General features: G+C 38.2%; 1 protein-coding gene across 3 annotated transcripts in view; it reads right to left on the minus strand.

Annotated features, from left to right (window-relative positions):
• The window catches only part of UCH2 (Peptidase C12, ubiquitin carboxyl-terminal hydrolase 1), a 110,319-nt gene extending 94,193 nt beyond the window's left edge, over nucleotides 1–16,126 (minus strand). Inside the window, exons 1-3 of one of the 3 annotated variants that reach the window (XM_089435813.1) lie at nucleotides 15,968–16,126; nucleotides 15,457–15,512; nucleotides 13,671–13,717 (exon numbers count right to left, since the gene is read on the minus strand). In XM_089435813.1, coding sequence (XP_089291939.1) covers nucleotides 13,671–13,717; nucleotides 15,457–15,487 — 78 coding nt within the window. In that variant the 5' untranslated portion in view covers nucleotides 15,488–15,512; nucleotides 15,968–16,126. The other 2 variants (XM_089435815.1, XM_089435814.1) reach the window with 2 other exon arrangements.
• Nucleotides 16,127–16,409: the final 283 nt, after the last annotated feature.

The raw sequence follows: 16,409 nt of genomic DNA on the forward strand, positions 1-16,409 counted from the left end.
CCAATTTTTATATTTTCTTCTGGCAAAGATGTTGTTGAGATGGTTATGGAACATTCACTTGGGATGTTCATTGTCTGAACTGCAACATCTAAGTGTGTCATTTCTTTAACTGACTTGTCTTCTTGAGTTGTCATATTCACTCGATCGGTATTTGTTGTTTTGTCATCAACTTGAATTCCTACATTTGATGCTTCTTTCTCGATAAGTTGTTGTACCTTGTTTTCTAATGACTTCTTATCCTTCTTAAGTTTCTTAATTTGCAACAGTAATTTTTCGCTATGGTTTTTAAATCGAGAAACTTCTTCATTTTTGTCAACATTGATTTTGTCAATTTCTTTTTGCATATTTTGTAATACCTTTTTACCTTCTTGAGACATTATTTTTTAAATATCTGAGATATCTTCTAGTGTTACTAAATTTGGTTTTAGTGTAAAATCTTGGAGCGTTATTTTCTTCTTCTTGTAAGAAAATGTTAAAAACTTATTCTTTGTATTTAGAATAAAGAAACCTAGAGTTTCCATCCAAGGTAAATCCAAAATAATGTCACCTTGATTATTCCATAGGATCTGAACTGAGAATTGTGATACAAATGTATAATCTTCAATGTTTAACTGTAAATTGGCTATGTCATATATTTTATTGCGGAAAAGGTCTAATTCTAATTTTTCAGTTATATTTGACTTTGGAATCACTAGTTGGTTTGCGATTTTAGGTGTTATATAATTTGCATTTTCTGTCGAAGAAATAGAAATAATAACATATTTTCCTGCGAGAGTTCCTTTAATGTTAAATAACGCTTTACCATCTCTGGGTACGGTTTTTGGGAATCTTATGGCCTTCATTTTTGTATTAGACTCCATTTTTGCTTCTTGAATATTAAATATTTTTTAAATTACTCTTTTTTTTTATAAATCTTTTTTTTCTATATATATTTTCCAAATATTCTCCTTCAATGTGGATTGTTAAAACTTGAATACCCTTTTATTTAAAAAAATACTCCTTTATATTGTTGCCCTCTATATATGTATGTATTTCTTTATATTAAGACCCCTTTTCAAAATAACTTTATTATCTTATAATAATAATAGTTTCACTTCTTTTTTTAATAATAAATTGGTCCCCTTTTTTTATATACTTAATTACTTCCTTGATAAATTTTTAATGTCACCCCACTTAATAAATATAAAGGTCACTTCTTTTCATATGACATGGTCACAATGTTAAAATACCATGGGCTATTACCATGGGTTGTTTTTAAAACCTCTGTTAAAATGTTCTCCACGTAAAAAGTAAATTGTTTTTTTTTAACTTTTTAAAATACCATGGGTTGTTTTTAAAACCTCCGTTAAAATGTTCTCCACGTAAAAAGTAAAACGTATTCCTTTTGTTTTTTTGTTTTTTTTTTTTTAACTTTTTAAAATACCATGGGCAATTACCATGGGTTGTTTTTAAAACCACGGGCTTCTCCACCTAAAAAGTTTTAAATATACTTGGTATGAGATTTTGTATCCGTTTTGTTTTTTCTTTTACTTTTTTTCTTCTTCTTTTATTAATTTATTTACTTATATTTTTTTTTGGGGTTAATTTTTTTTTTTATAGCCAAAGGCCTAGAAAAACGGAAAAAAGGAGAAACTCCCAAATATTTAGCGAAAAGCTTGAACTGCAACAACAATAAATTTGACGAAGAGTCGATAGCCAAAGACTTGGATCGGAGAATGAGCTCTATGCACCAGTTAAGCAACCTAGAGGACCGAACTGCTCTGATACCAAATACCAAATGAAGCGAAACAAAGTTCCTTCTTAAGATTAATTACTCCAAAAGACTTGGAATATCAAATTATCCATTAAGGATATAAATATTATATTAAATATGAGAATAAGAATGATGATTTACAATGAGAACGAAAGGCTTGCTTATATACCACGCAAATGTCTCTTCATGAAAAGTCATGTCTTATTAGACATGCCTCTTCAGCCTAATTACTAGCTTAACTAATTATTATTTATGATTTATTATCATTTACATTATATTTATATTATTTATATATATTTATTCGTTACACTATGCCAAAATCTGCAGCCTGTCTAGGAGATGCAGCCACACCAAAACCGCACCCTTGATGAGTCAACGCAGGTCAAAGATACCTTCTACTGCCTCAGTCAAACTCAATCAATGCAGTAAACAATTTCTGCGTCCTCTTTCCTGCATCCTCTTTCAGCCAGCGTCTTCTTGCTTCCCACGTGTGAGAAATCCTCTTCCTTGTGTATACCCAATCATATAAGGAGAGAGAGAAGAATGAGAGATGATGAGATGAGTTGAAATGAATCAACCTCACTTCTATTTATGTGATTTGTGCCACACATTTAGTTGTTGGCCGACCTTGACAATTTGTCAAGTAATTATAAATAAATTCATATCTCCATAAATACTTGTCGGAATCAGAGGATTTTTAGATCAATCCTACACCTCTCGACAAGAGGAATCTAGGAAAAATATCAGCTGCCATAAATGAGGTGACCCACATGGAGTTTGGCCCTAGTTGCAATTTTAACACTCCCTCTCAACTAGGGAGAACTCCATCTGCAATCCGTCTGACCATCGCTACTATCTCAGCCATCAAATGCACAGCCCTGCACTACTTGGCCCTGCTCTGCTCGAACTATGAAGAAGAAGAAATGATCGAGGATGTATCATACTATCCTCCACTAACCCGAAGTCAACCTCAGAGTGTGTCATACCACTCTCACTGATCCCAGATTAGTATCATTGATCCCAAATCAATGGAGGTCATCCTAGCATAGGGAGTATGGTAGATACAATGATGCATCCATCGATAGTACTACTAATGGTCCCTAACCTCATTTCCCTACTCATTGATCAGATGAGAGGTACTTCCCATGAGTCCCAAACTGCATGGGTAGGATGCCTCAACAAGAGAACTAATCATCCTATCCACAAGAGAACGAATCATCCTATCCAACACCATAGGAGAACTAATCATCTTGTTCCACAATCGCCACGGAGAACTAATCATCCTGGCCCACAGGAGAACTAATCATCCTGTCCTACAGTGACCACGGGGTGTCACAAGGGAAGGTCGAACCTTTCACCCTGTACATAGTGCACCACTAGGGGATGGTGAGTCGCCCTGTGGTCGCATGTCGCTCCAAGAAGTACCCCGCGCCACCCTGGAGCTTCCAGAGCTCAATACATCATACTCGACCCTCATAAGAGGGTCTCTAAACGACACCAATTCGTTCTTGGAAAGTCAAGAATTTGACCTTTCCCAGGGGCTTCATCAAAATGTCGGCGACCTATTCACCTGTACCGATATGTTGGAGCCTTATTGCCCCCCGCTACACCATATCCCGAATATAGTGGTACCTGATATCGATATGCTTGGAGCGATCATGAAATACGAGATTCTCTGATAAACGAATCCCGCTCTGGTTGTCACATAGGATCACGGTGGTATCCAATGTAAATCCAAACAGCGTACTGAAGAGCTTTCACAACCAAACCACCTCACAAGAGGCCATACTAGCAGCAATATACTCTGCCTCGGCGGTGCTCAAAGCCACCGACTTCTACTTCCTGCTCATCCAGGATATCGAGGTAGATCCCATAAAGAAACAGCACCTAGAAGTGCTCTTTCGATCCACCACACTGCCTGTCCAATCAGCATCGGTATATCCATGTAGTCTCACATCTCCGACAGTGTATCTCAACCCATGAGTGATTGTGCCACGAAGATATCTCAACAAATTCTTGGCACCAATCCAATGTGAGGATGAGGCTCAACCATATGTTGACTCAACGTGTTGACTGCAAAACATACATCCGGACAAGAGTTCACCAAGAACATCAATGCTCCGATGAGTTGACAATACTCAATAGCATTTCGTAAAACGGGTCCAACAGCACTACCGCTTAACTTCTTGAAGTCAAGCTCCATCGGGGTAGTCACGGGCTTGCAGTCCACCATACCAAATTTCTCCAATATCTTCACCACATATTTTCCTTGAGATAGGAAAATCTCCCTTGGCTTCTGCCAAACTTCTAGTCCTAGAAATGGTGCATCAGTCCTAGGTCCTTCATCTCAAATTCAGAAGCCAACTCCCTCTTACATTTGTGAATGAGAGGGTCTGCACCTATTAGAAAGAGGTCATCAACGTACAGCACCAATATGAGAGGATTAACATCTTCAACCTTAAAGTAAAGGTAGGGTCGGCTTCACTCCTAGTGAATCCTAGCTTCATCAAGTAGCTATCGATCCTCTCATACCACGCTCGGGGTGCTTGCTTCAGCGCATAGAGGGCCTTCTTCAACCTACACACATGAGATTCTCAATCATGAATCTCAAATCCTTCGAGTTGCTCCACATAGACCTCTTCTTTGATCGAACCATGCAAGAACGCGGTCATGACATCCATCTGATGTAGGTTCCATCCTTGCGAAGCAGCAAGGGCTATGATCGAGCAAATGGTGGTATATCGGGCAACAAGTGCAAATATCTCGTCATAGTCTATACCTTCCTTCTAAGAGAAGCCACGAGCAACAAAACGAGCCTTATACTTTTTCGCACTTCCATCAATTGCATGCTTTATCTTATAAAGCCATTTCAAAGTGACAACTGCTTTGTCCTGGGTCTGGGGACCACATCCCAGACATCGTTTTTCATGATGGACTCATATTCCTCAATCATAGCATCCTTCCATACTTGATGCTTGACAGCTTCTGCGAATGATGAAGGCCCATTTTGGATGATCGTGCTCATGATGGTCAAGTATCCCTGATACCTGGTCAGCTTCTTACTTTCCCAGAAGGTTCCCCTGGGTGCAACGTGCCCTTCAGCATCAAGTGTCCCCCTAAGCCATGAAGGCCTCTTCCTAAAAGAGGAAGGCTCTTGCGAAGGGGGATCAATAAGATCCATATATTCTTCCGCATCGGGCATCATCTCATCTTCCTTTTCCTTTGGTTCCCTGGTGTCAGCTTCTTTAGATCGCTTTTGAGTAGGAAGACTGTCAACTTTGCTAAGAGCCATATCTTCATCAAAGGTGACATCATGGCTAATCTCGATTTCCCTTTGACCAGCCACATAGATTCTATAGCCCTTAGTGTTTTTGTTATAGCCCACAAAGATTCCTTTCTTGCCAGATGCACCCAATTTATTCCTCTTCTCCTTCAGCACATGAAAATATACCGAACTTCCAAAAATTCTAAAATAAGATACGTCAGGTTTCCTACCAATGAACATCTCTTCGGGAGTCTTGGAACCCAATGCTTGATGAGGGCATCGGTTTTGTACATATACGACAGTATTGGCAGCTTCGGCCCATAGAAACTTCGGAAGTCTTTGATCGAGAAGCATAGCACGGACAGCTTCCATAATCGTACGATTCTTCCTTTCTGCCACACCATTCCGCTCAGGAGTATATGGTGTTGTAGTTTCCCTCTTAATGCCAGCCTCTTTGCAAAAGTCATGGAACTCATTGGATTCATACTCAGTCCCATTATCAGTCCTTAAGATCTTGATCTTCTTTTCAGTTTGATTCTTAATCAAGGCTTTGAAGTGACGAAACCAAGTGAACACTTCATCCTTCTTTTTCAAGAAGTATATCCAAGTCTTGTGAGGATAATCATCTGTAAAAATGAGGTAATATAAATATCCTCCCAAAGAGTTCACAGGCATCATACAAGATATGTCTGAGTGAATCAACTGCAATGAATCAAAGGTCTTGCTTTGGCTTGAGGGGAATGGTCCCCTTTTAAGCTTTCCTTCAGCACATCCAGGACATACACCTTCTTGCTCTACTCGGAACTCGAGCATCCCTGTCACCATTTGTCTTGCATTGGGTAGAGCTTTATAATGAAAGTGAGCAAACCTCCGATGCCATAGTTCGAACTGAAGTGATGTGTCACAAGACATGACACCCAACGGACTTCCTCTGCCCTAATATAATGAATCGACTCGAAACCCAAGAGGGAAAGCTTCCTTAAAATTCTTTTTCCATACACGTACCTTGCCATCGATGAAGGTTACCTTGTGGCCTTTGTTCTCCATTGCCGAAACAGTCACCAAGTTCTTTTTGAGATTAGATACATATAGGACTTCTTGCAAATGAATTGTATTACCCTGATTCAATTGAAGAGTGACATTCCCTACGCCTTTCACAGGATATTTTGCGTTGTCCCCAAGAACAATTTCCAGGTTGGTCTCCTTTTCTATCAGATTGGAGAGAGCTTCTTTGTAACCAGTGAAGTGCCTTGAGGCACCACTATCAATAAGCCAATTTCCCAGCGAGTCCGGGGGAGCAGTAGTAGAGAGGGTCGCTGGTAGACAATATTCATCTTGCTTATTGTTAACAACATTAGATTCATACCTGGAGTTTCTTGCCTTCTTGAAAGGTTGTCCTCTTCCTTGATTTCTGGCATTTCTTTCACCTCTGCCATTGGACTTGCCATTCCTTTGATCGCCTTGAAAGTGATTTTGGTCATCGTCATGGTGTGAGTCCCTTTTATCAGGGCACTCCCTCGCATAGTGGCCCATTTTGTTGCAATTGTAACATCGACCTTTTCTTCCACCCTTTGGTCCAGCCTTTCCTTTAGATTTAGCCCCAGAATTGTTTCTTCTTTTAGCATGAGAAGAAAAGGCAGAGGGATGGCCTTTAAGTGTGGGCATTTCTTGCTCTTCCATCCTTGTCTCTTCTTGAATACTAGCCATCAATTCCTCAAATCCTAGGATGAAATTATTGTTGGGAAGAGTAGTTCTAAATATATACCATTCAAGTGGCAATCCTCCAAGAGTTGTGATGGTCATTTCCCTGTCAAGAACTACTTGCCCAATAGATAGGAGATCATTCTTGATCTCAGTGATCCTTAAGAAATATGCTTGCATACTATCATCTTTGCCCTTCTTAATTTCCTTCATCTTATTTCTAAGGAACAGAACTTGATTTGCATCATAAACTTTAAATAAACTCACCAATCTATCGTAGATTTCCTTAGAGGTTGTCAGCTCGGAAACATAGGCCACCAAGCGCTTGTCGATAGAGTCCCAGAGATCTTCCTTGCTTTGACTTCTCCCTTGGACAATTTGCTTTTGGCAACAGCGGATGCATTTGATGGAGGCACAACAATATTGCCTCTCACATGGTCCAACACTTCCTGATCTTCTAAAGTCGGATCGAGAGACATCTTCCATCCGTGATAGTCAGACTTCTCACGGAGCTTGTCTTCGGCGGGGAAGAGTGTTGAGGACCCCATGAAGTTTTTGGGATAGCCTTGCCAACCATCTCTTCGGTGATTGCTCTTGGGCTTTGCCTTCACCTCACCCCTGATACCATGTTAAATTATGGTATGTTCTATGCTTAGAGCAATTTACTTCTTTTCTTCTTATTAGCCACAGATTAGCAATCAAATATACATTAAGTAAAGTGCAGATAGAACATTGAACGATCAATAGAAAACAAGCCAAGACAAGAGACACAAGATGTGGCGGCTAGCCAGGGACAAACCCCAATGCGGGGGAACCCTTCGATCAATATCTTCAATAGTTCAGCAGAGAGAAATAGTACAAAATCAGAATTCTGTAATTTTATATCAGCAGCAGCAAACCCTAGATCAGCAAAGTCAAACTTGGTCAAACGAGGTGAAATTGACCTCCAATATGCTTGGTCAATTTCCAGTCAACTAGCCCTTGAACAGCCTGAATAAATAGCCTTGAACAGCCCCAAAAACACAGTCAAACTGCTGTTGACTGAAGTCAACCTGCTGCCCAAAACTAGGGCAGTCAATGCTGGTCAAACCAAAGGTCAGATTGCCTTAGTTTCTGCGCCAAAATCTGCGGCCTATCTAGGAGAGGCAGCCACAGCAAAACCGCACCCTTGATGAGTCAACGCTTGGTCAACGCAGGTCAAAGATGCCTTTTGCTGCCTCAGTCAATGCAGTCAACAATTTCTGCGTCCTCTTTCCCGCGTCCTCTTTCAGCCTGTGTCTTCTTGCTTCCCACGTGTGAGAGATCCTCTTCCTTGAGTATACCCAATCATACAAGGAGAAACAAAAGAATGAGAGATGATGAGATGAGTTGAAATGAATCAACCTCACTTGTATTTATATGATTTATGCCACACATTTAGTTGTTGGCCGACCTTGACAATTTCTCAAGTAAATATAAATAAATTCATATCTCCATAAATACTTGTCGGAATCGAATGATCTTTAGATCAATCCTACACCTCTCGACAAGAGGAATCTAGGAAAAATATCAACTGCCATAAATGAGGTGACCCACATGGAGTTTGGCCCTAGTTACCAATTTTAACACAGAACACTATATAAAGGCATTTGACCTCCTCCTCAAAGGCACCATTCGATGTCACACAAGCAACACGGTTTTTGGGCATCCACGTGAAGGACAAGAAGGACGAACTAGGAAAAAGATCATTTCACTCTCTCTCTCACTTGCTTTTCTCTCTCTTCTACATCGCATGTGTTTCTGGGCAATTTTTGGGCAACATATTATGGGCAAGCTGAATTTTCTAGGCATATTCTGGAAGTTGAAATTTAGCCTAGGGAAAATAAGAGATGGTCAAATTTTGAAGGGCATAAGTTTAACTTGACTTGACTTGACTAGAGGGTTGTTTGACCAGGTTTGACCATAGCTTGTTTATCAGTCTGATCTCATAGTTGACTAGCAGCATTAGATGTATCTCTTGTTGAACTAAAGAATTTATCTAAGGAAAAGATTGTTGGGATTTCCCCCAAGTGAGTTTTCCTAGGGTAAATCTTGTGTTCTCTTTGTGCATTGTGATCTCTATTGTCCTTACGAATTTATGGTTGAATTTTTTAAGTGTAATTGCTTAATGATAAACTGAAGTTGTTAAAAGAAGATCTACATCATTCGAAGCAATTATCACTAATTTAGAAATTTGTGCTTGTATTTATTGCACTTGAAAAATCAATAGTTTGCATACTGAAGAAGGCTCTATATGGGTTGAAACAGGCACTCAAGAATGGTAGATTTATATTAATAGGTACTTGTATGGACAAGGCTTCTAGCCGAATTCTTCAAATTCCAATATTTACGTCAAACACGTTTGCAACGAATCATTCCACTAATCATTTATATAGATTGCATCATTATTACAAGCAGTGAGGCAAGTGTCATTGAACAAAACAAATCTAATGAGTAAAGCTTTCGACATGATTGTTCTAGGCCTCCTACATTACTGTCTAGGTGTAAACGCTTACTATCTAGGTGTAAATGCTTGGTCAACAGTTAGAGTTTTTTTCACTCAAACAAAATATGCTAAGAGTTTTCTTGATAGGTTCAAAACAACAAATTACAAAATCTCATCTACACATATGGATAAAAGGTTGAAGCTCTCAACCAAGACTAACTCTAAGGCAGTGAACATGTTAGTCTATAGGCAACTAGTGCGGAAAGTGAAAGCAACACTTGAGATATGTGAAAGTGACACTCGACTTTGGCATTCTATACAACAAAAGTAAAGACACTAGGTTGTGTGGGTATACAAATTTAGATTGGGCAGGTTGTGTGTTTCACAAAAAATTAACTTCTAGATATGTATTTAGCCTTGGCACAAGTACAATCACATGGAACAACAACAAGCAACATGCAATGTCCCTTTCATCAATATAAGCAAAATATCAAGGAATAATGAAAGGAGTGTGTGAGGCAATTCGGTTTAGGAGGTTGCTTTCAAACATGAAGATGCAGAAGAAAAAGTCAACATCCCTACTTTGAGACAATCAAGGGGTGCTCAAACTAGCCTAGAATCCAATCTTCCATAAGCATACCAAGCATGTTGAAATACATTGAATCCATTCTTGCATAATCATACCAAGTACCTTGAGATACATTAACACTTCATCAGAAAACTTGTGGAGGTTGGATCTATTGACCAATCGTATTGTCCCACAAAGGACCAAAATTACAGACATTTTCACCAAGTCTTTAGGTCTTGAAAAACATGTACAATCCTAACATAGGTTTGGTGTAGTTAGTATATTAACCACTAAGGGAGGGTGTTAAAATAACTATCAGGTTATAATGGTCAATTATATATTATAAGCATAAAGGACGTCACTTCAATGTTACGTGGGGTGCTCCTTTATGATTTGCCTTTTTATTGGATAAAATGCTTTGAGTAGGCCCACATTGCCACTTGTTACATGGGATCCTCTTAAAACAAGCATTTATTCTTCATTCGAGGGTTAGACCATGTCAATAATACCACATGGCATCTACTCATGAAAAGAGATTTCCTCCAAATATTTAGAAAATGTCTAAAACAAAGTGTTCTCACCCCAATCCCCGCCTCAAATTTGAAAAACACGTCCAAATATGTAGAAGTGAATCAAACAATGTGTCCTCAACCACAACGAACCTAATGAGTGAAATATGTCTCCAAATGTGTCAAACATACCTTGAATGATGTCTTTACTCCAAATTCCTCTTTGAAGGTGAAATACACATCGAAATATGTTGAAGCTCTTCCATTATGTTATTTCTAACCGCTTCTTGCCTTCAACATATCTTAACCACCTCCTTGAAAAGCATGTTCAACATTAAGTGGGTCTTTGTGTTAAAATTGGAAACTAGGGCCAAACTCCACATGGGTCATCTTATTTATGACAGATGATATTTTTCTTGGATTCCTCTCTCCGAGAGGTGTAGGATTGATCTAAAGATCATCCAATTCCGACATGTAAAAATGAAGATATGAATTTATTTATATAATGGACAAATTGTCAAGGTCGGCCAACAAGCAAAACAGGCATTCAAACCCCCAGCTCATCCTCAACGTTGCATATAAAAGGAGGAAACCTCAAGTCATTTTATCGTCATCTCATCTTCACACATCTCTCTCTCCTCACTTGATTGGGTACGCTAATCTAGGCAACTTTCCCTCACAAATGCGAAGGAAGGAGGATTTTTTTGTTTGACTGTTTGACTGTGTTGACCAGCGTTGACCAAATTTCAGAGGTTGTATCTTGGGCTGCATTGACCAGCGTTGACCGAATTTTGTCTGCAGATTGGGTGAGGTATCTTCTCCTTAGCAGGCCACAGATCTGGGCACTGAAATCGAGGTGATCTGACCTCTCATTTGACTAGCGTTGACTGCCCTAGGGCTGGCCACAGTTTGACTTTCGTTGACCAACTTTTGACTAGACTTTTTCGGACTGGTCTGGGCTGATTGGGCTTCTTGTTGGAGGCCGAAGTTGACTGGGTTTGACCAAGTTGTTTAAAGGAAGAATTCTGCCCTGTTTAACCAGAGTTGACTTTTCTCATTAGGGCTTCTTGCTGCTGTCATAAATTATCAGATTCGTAATTTTTACTATCTCTCTATCTGCTGAACTATTGAAGAATATAAGAAGAATTGATCAAGGGTTTCCCCACATTGGGGTTTGTCCCTGGCTGGTGCCACATCTTGTGTCCTCTTGTCTTGGTTTGTCTTCTATTGTTTACATTTATGTTTTATCTGCATTTTACTATCAAGTTGATGTGATTGCTAAACTGGATATTGATATTGGGCTAATAAAGAAATTGAAGTAATTTGCTCTTGAGCATAGAACATACCATTGTTACCTAAAATTATCACTTTGACCATACCAAGTGCAATTTAAGTGTCACATTGTTGGACTAACCGCTGCACCTCTAAGAATCGATCACGTGGGCTAATCATCACCCTAGGAAGATAGGACTAACTACCCACACAAGGTATGGTAAGGGTTTGGAAGTTCACTAATGCTTGTAACTTTGGTGTGATAGAAAACCTCAACAAGGTATTAGAGCCTTAGCCCAAGTTCAATTCCCACAAGTTATGTCAAAAAGGGGGGTGTTGGACTAACCACTACACCTATTAGGAATCGATCACATGGACTAACCGCGCCCTGGGAACATGGTACTAACCACCCACTCAAGTTAGTGGTGAGGATTTGGAGTTTTACTAGTGCCTGCAAGTTTTGGTGTAATGGCAAACCTTAACACGCATGGCACCTTTCCAAGTAGGATGTTTCTCCTTGTGCAAATTAACCCCATTCCTTGCCACATGTCATGATCTAGGCCTCCAATAAGGTAAGGTGTTTTCTCCTTTAGGCCTTGTTTGACACATACCTCATCATTTCATGTGTTCATTTGACTTTTGCTTGCCAGAAAGTATATTTAGGCCATCTCCCAAGCAAGTGCATCCAAGTTTACATCATCCATACATATAGTATCAAGACCCTAGATACAATCTATCTATAGCCTCTGAATTTTTCCCCGCTACCTATAATTGTCACCAAACTCCTTAAGGATATCCTATTGTCCTAGTAGGAGAAGAAAGCCCATGACAATGTGAAACAAGCCATACAATTTCAAGTGGTAATATGCATCATGTAGTTGGCATCAATCCAAGAAATAGATATACATCTTGAACAGGGATGATAAGATCATAGTCTATATATGCATACCATCCATGAGTCAATTCACCACATTAAGAATTGTGCAGAAAGGTGTGAAATGTTGCTTAATTTTAAAGAACATGGTCTGAATTAGCTGGTGTACAGAAGATAAATATGTACAGTAATATGTGGGATTGCTTCAAATTCTACTTGAGGTCATCCACAATACCTAAAACTAACCTGCCAAGAATAAACCGAAATAAACCTTTTCTTGACTCCCTAAAGTCCCAATGAACCATTGATAGCACATGAATGCAACAAATAAAAATTACAAAATGAATAATATGAAATTTGTTCACATCTGTGAGTGAGTCAATGTCACAACTAATAACATGCAGATGAAACATTTGTAGATAGACTTGGTTACTCCAAATCCTTCAAGAAGTAAGCCAACTTAATGAAAGGGAGTTGATATAGGGAATCAAAGAAAGGGAAAAATAAGTTCTGTTTTCAAAAGATTTTACTCACATATTTGTAAATATAGTTGAGGGTCACAAGCTACGAAGTCAAATAGACTAGGCATGTGACAGAACTCTGTAGAACGTAAAGCCTCTACAAGTGACATAATACCTTAATCACAGAGTAGATATACCGTATAGAAACAATTGTAAACATGCCCAGAGATGCTCCTCAAAGAAAATCTAGATCCATAGAGCAGGTAAGTTATGGATGACTTCTCCATCATCACAGCGACCACATTGCTTTTCCAGAGAATACTAGAGTCATGCAGGATGAAGGACATTTCCAAAATGTAAGAAGAAACTCCAGATGAGAAGTTAGGATATTCTTAAACTGGAGTGGAGTTAAGCTTGCCCATTTGCTCTGAAGTATTATTGTCACAGGATCTTACCATCTGATGTCAATATGCACTGAGTTTTGCATTGGAGCTCTTATATGGTACAAAATCCAGTGGAACAAAACTAAAAAGAAACTAAACTTCATAAACAGTCCATGTCAATAAGCTTTACATGAGTGATAAACAGAAATTGCAAAATAATCTTCAACATTTTCTGTGAAAGATAGTCATTACAGGTTTATTTGTTTTAAGAAAGCAAGGTTACTACAATTTAAATGTCTACTGTTCCTATCTCCTAAACTGATTTAAATTATCCAAAATAACATAAACTTGCTTATAAAACATGCATACTTTTATTTTACCTAAAAAACAAGTGTAAAAAGAAAGTGAAATCATAAATACCTGCACTCCTCTAACTTGCATCTGTTGAATGAGTTCTGTGAACACACCTGAATATGCCATGCACCCAAAAGGAAAACAGACATCGTAAGCAATGCTTCAACTTCTTTAAAAGAAACAACTTCCTGACTTGTAAGTTGTAAGTCGTAATATATGCTGCCACTCCTTTCTTTAGTATTTTGATTTTCCTTTCAGATGATCAGATATACATATACTTACAATAAGGAAATGGTTGCAGATTTCATATACAGCAAACAACAACCTCTAGCTTCTAAAGTGAAATAAGATGGCATTTATATCTCACTAGCAAACCTCAATGAAACTTTAAGCAATCACCAAGTACCACTCACTGAAATTTGAATAGCCTTTTAGAAATCACAACAGTCAAATAGTTACACGAAGGACATTCCATTTGTCAAATGATAGATTTCAAGTTTCCTATATTGAATGACCACATTTGCCGATGACATAAATGGCCCGATATTGTGTTTGCAATTACCAATATCTTTTTAGCCATAAACATAGGATATCCATCATCCTGCCTATGTATTGTGTTTGATTTTGTTTCCTTATCAGCTATTTGTACATGTTGCGTTTTCCAGTTTTCTTGAACAGACTGGCTTAGGTGCTTTGTTGCTTCCTGAGAAAACTTCATGTAAAGGTAGGTAGTTAACATTAAACTGTAGGGAATTGATTCTTTGACCATTACATTCCCAAGTCTGCCCAAAATAATTCCTCTGCTAAAGCAAGACGAGATGAGCATAACCATAACAGATACAGGCTCCATCTCTGGAACTTCTTAAGGAGAGTCTAAAGAATGACTCTAGAAAACAGTTTAATTTAGTTTAGATTTTTACAACAAATTCACTTAAAATCAACTGGAGGTTTGAGTGTTTGGAGTTCATAACCGGCTCAAATCTCTCAGATACTGCAATTCACTTTTTCGTGTCCATTTCAGGCTAGTCCATAATGAGGTGAAGATCTATATTTATCTTCAATCTCCAAGTTCATTACAACTTTTATATATATATATATATATATATATATATATATCTTCATGGGTTATACATGCAGAGTCTTGAGGATGCCATTCTCTTTTTCTCATTAATTTGTTGTGTGTTTGAATCACTTTTGTAACTGAGAACAACGATGAAACTGTAGCTTGACTGTAGAAAGCATATCAAGTTACGGGCCTCAACCAATCACAAAGTGCCTAATACTCCGTGATAACAATGGCAAGGAAGAAGATGTAGCTTCGCCGCCTAAATTATGTTACAGGCCTCGAATAATCACAAAGTACCTAATCCTCACTGTTGCGTGGTCACGTGGAACAACAACTAAAAGCTCCAATGCCAATTGAAAAAAAAACTTCAATAAGTAAAGCAGCGAAATCAATTGTTTAAAGGTTAATAGGTTTTGAATTCAAATAAGCTGTGAAAATTCCAATAGTTTGAAGCACATGCACAGAACATATAGACCCGAAATCTGACTGTGCATTATTCCTGACAATGAACAGCAGAGAGTATTTTTGGTAGAGAAGCTTAGTTTTCTATGCTTATAAGTTAATTCGCATTGCGGTCAAACTTGCAGGAGACAACATCACATGAAATCACATCAATAAGTACAACACAACATAGGAGGCCCCAATAGCATGGGCAGATTCATTCTGGACTTCAATGTGGTGAAAAATAAATAAAAACTCGTATCCAAGTTAAATATCAAGGATTCCTATTGGGGTCAGAAGGGCTCCTATATGAATAAAGTCAATTAATAATACGTAAAACCTTACCAGGGTCCGATTCAATAGTACACCAAGACATCCTGGCGTTAGTTTTGAGTCCTAACCTGCAAAAGAAAGGGACATTAACAATCAGAAACCGATTAAAAATTTAAAAATTAATCAAAAGCAAAGAGATTTCAATGGAAGAGGGGATTTTCGATGGAAGAGGAGATATAACCACTGTTCTTGACATTCAGAGAAACTACTGGAACAAACAACAATGTATATGGCTGAGACTGTAATGGGTAGGGGAAATAGAGGACCTTGTAGGTTAAAAGTGGTGCAGAGGAAGCCCTGTGTGCCCCTCACAAAAAACACTCGAAATAAATTGCTGGAAATAAAACCGTCGCGTGTAAAAATATAAAACCAATTCAATAGCTAGTAGCCTATAGAAAATCACAAGGATGTTTCGCACATAAGAGACAATACCACTGTAACTCCCAGACGACTTGTGAGATTTATAGAATGAATAATTGACAACCTTATAGTATATAGGAGTGAAAGGTAGTGGAAACATCACCTGCAATGAATAAACACGGGACCAGGAGGCTGTATTTAACTGACTACCCAATGCTCGTGGTTGGAATCCTTCTGTAACCTCACTCCTCTCAATAGCCAGACGTTGGCTTTATTATAGCAACAATTTTTGCTTTTATATTTGGCCAACGCTTTATTCAAGGCATAAATGGAGGTAGAAGGGGTAAAGTGTAAAGAGGTAAAGCATGTCCGCTTTTTTTAATTTAATGTTCACTTTTTTTTGGGTGATCTAAACTCGTGGTTTTATATATTCATTTTTTTTATATTTAATTTGATTAAAATTTTCAAATTAAATTATTATAGAAAAATTAGTAGTCAAATGGTTTATTTGTAGATAAAGATTTTCCTATTTTTAATTTAATGGTCAATTTTTTGGTAGGTCTAAACTCGTTTTATATATTAATTTTTTTATATTTAATTTAATT

Source organism: Pinus tabuliformis, chromosome 5_2 (genome assembly GCF_031772625.1).
Source record: "Pinus tabuliformis cultivar Carrire ecotype Pingquan chromosome 5_2, CPIR1, whole genome shotgun sequence".
Lineage (NCBI taxonomy): Eukaryota > Viridiplantae > Streptophyta > Pinopsida > Pinales > Pinaceae > Pinus > Pinus tabuliformis.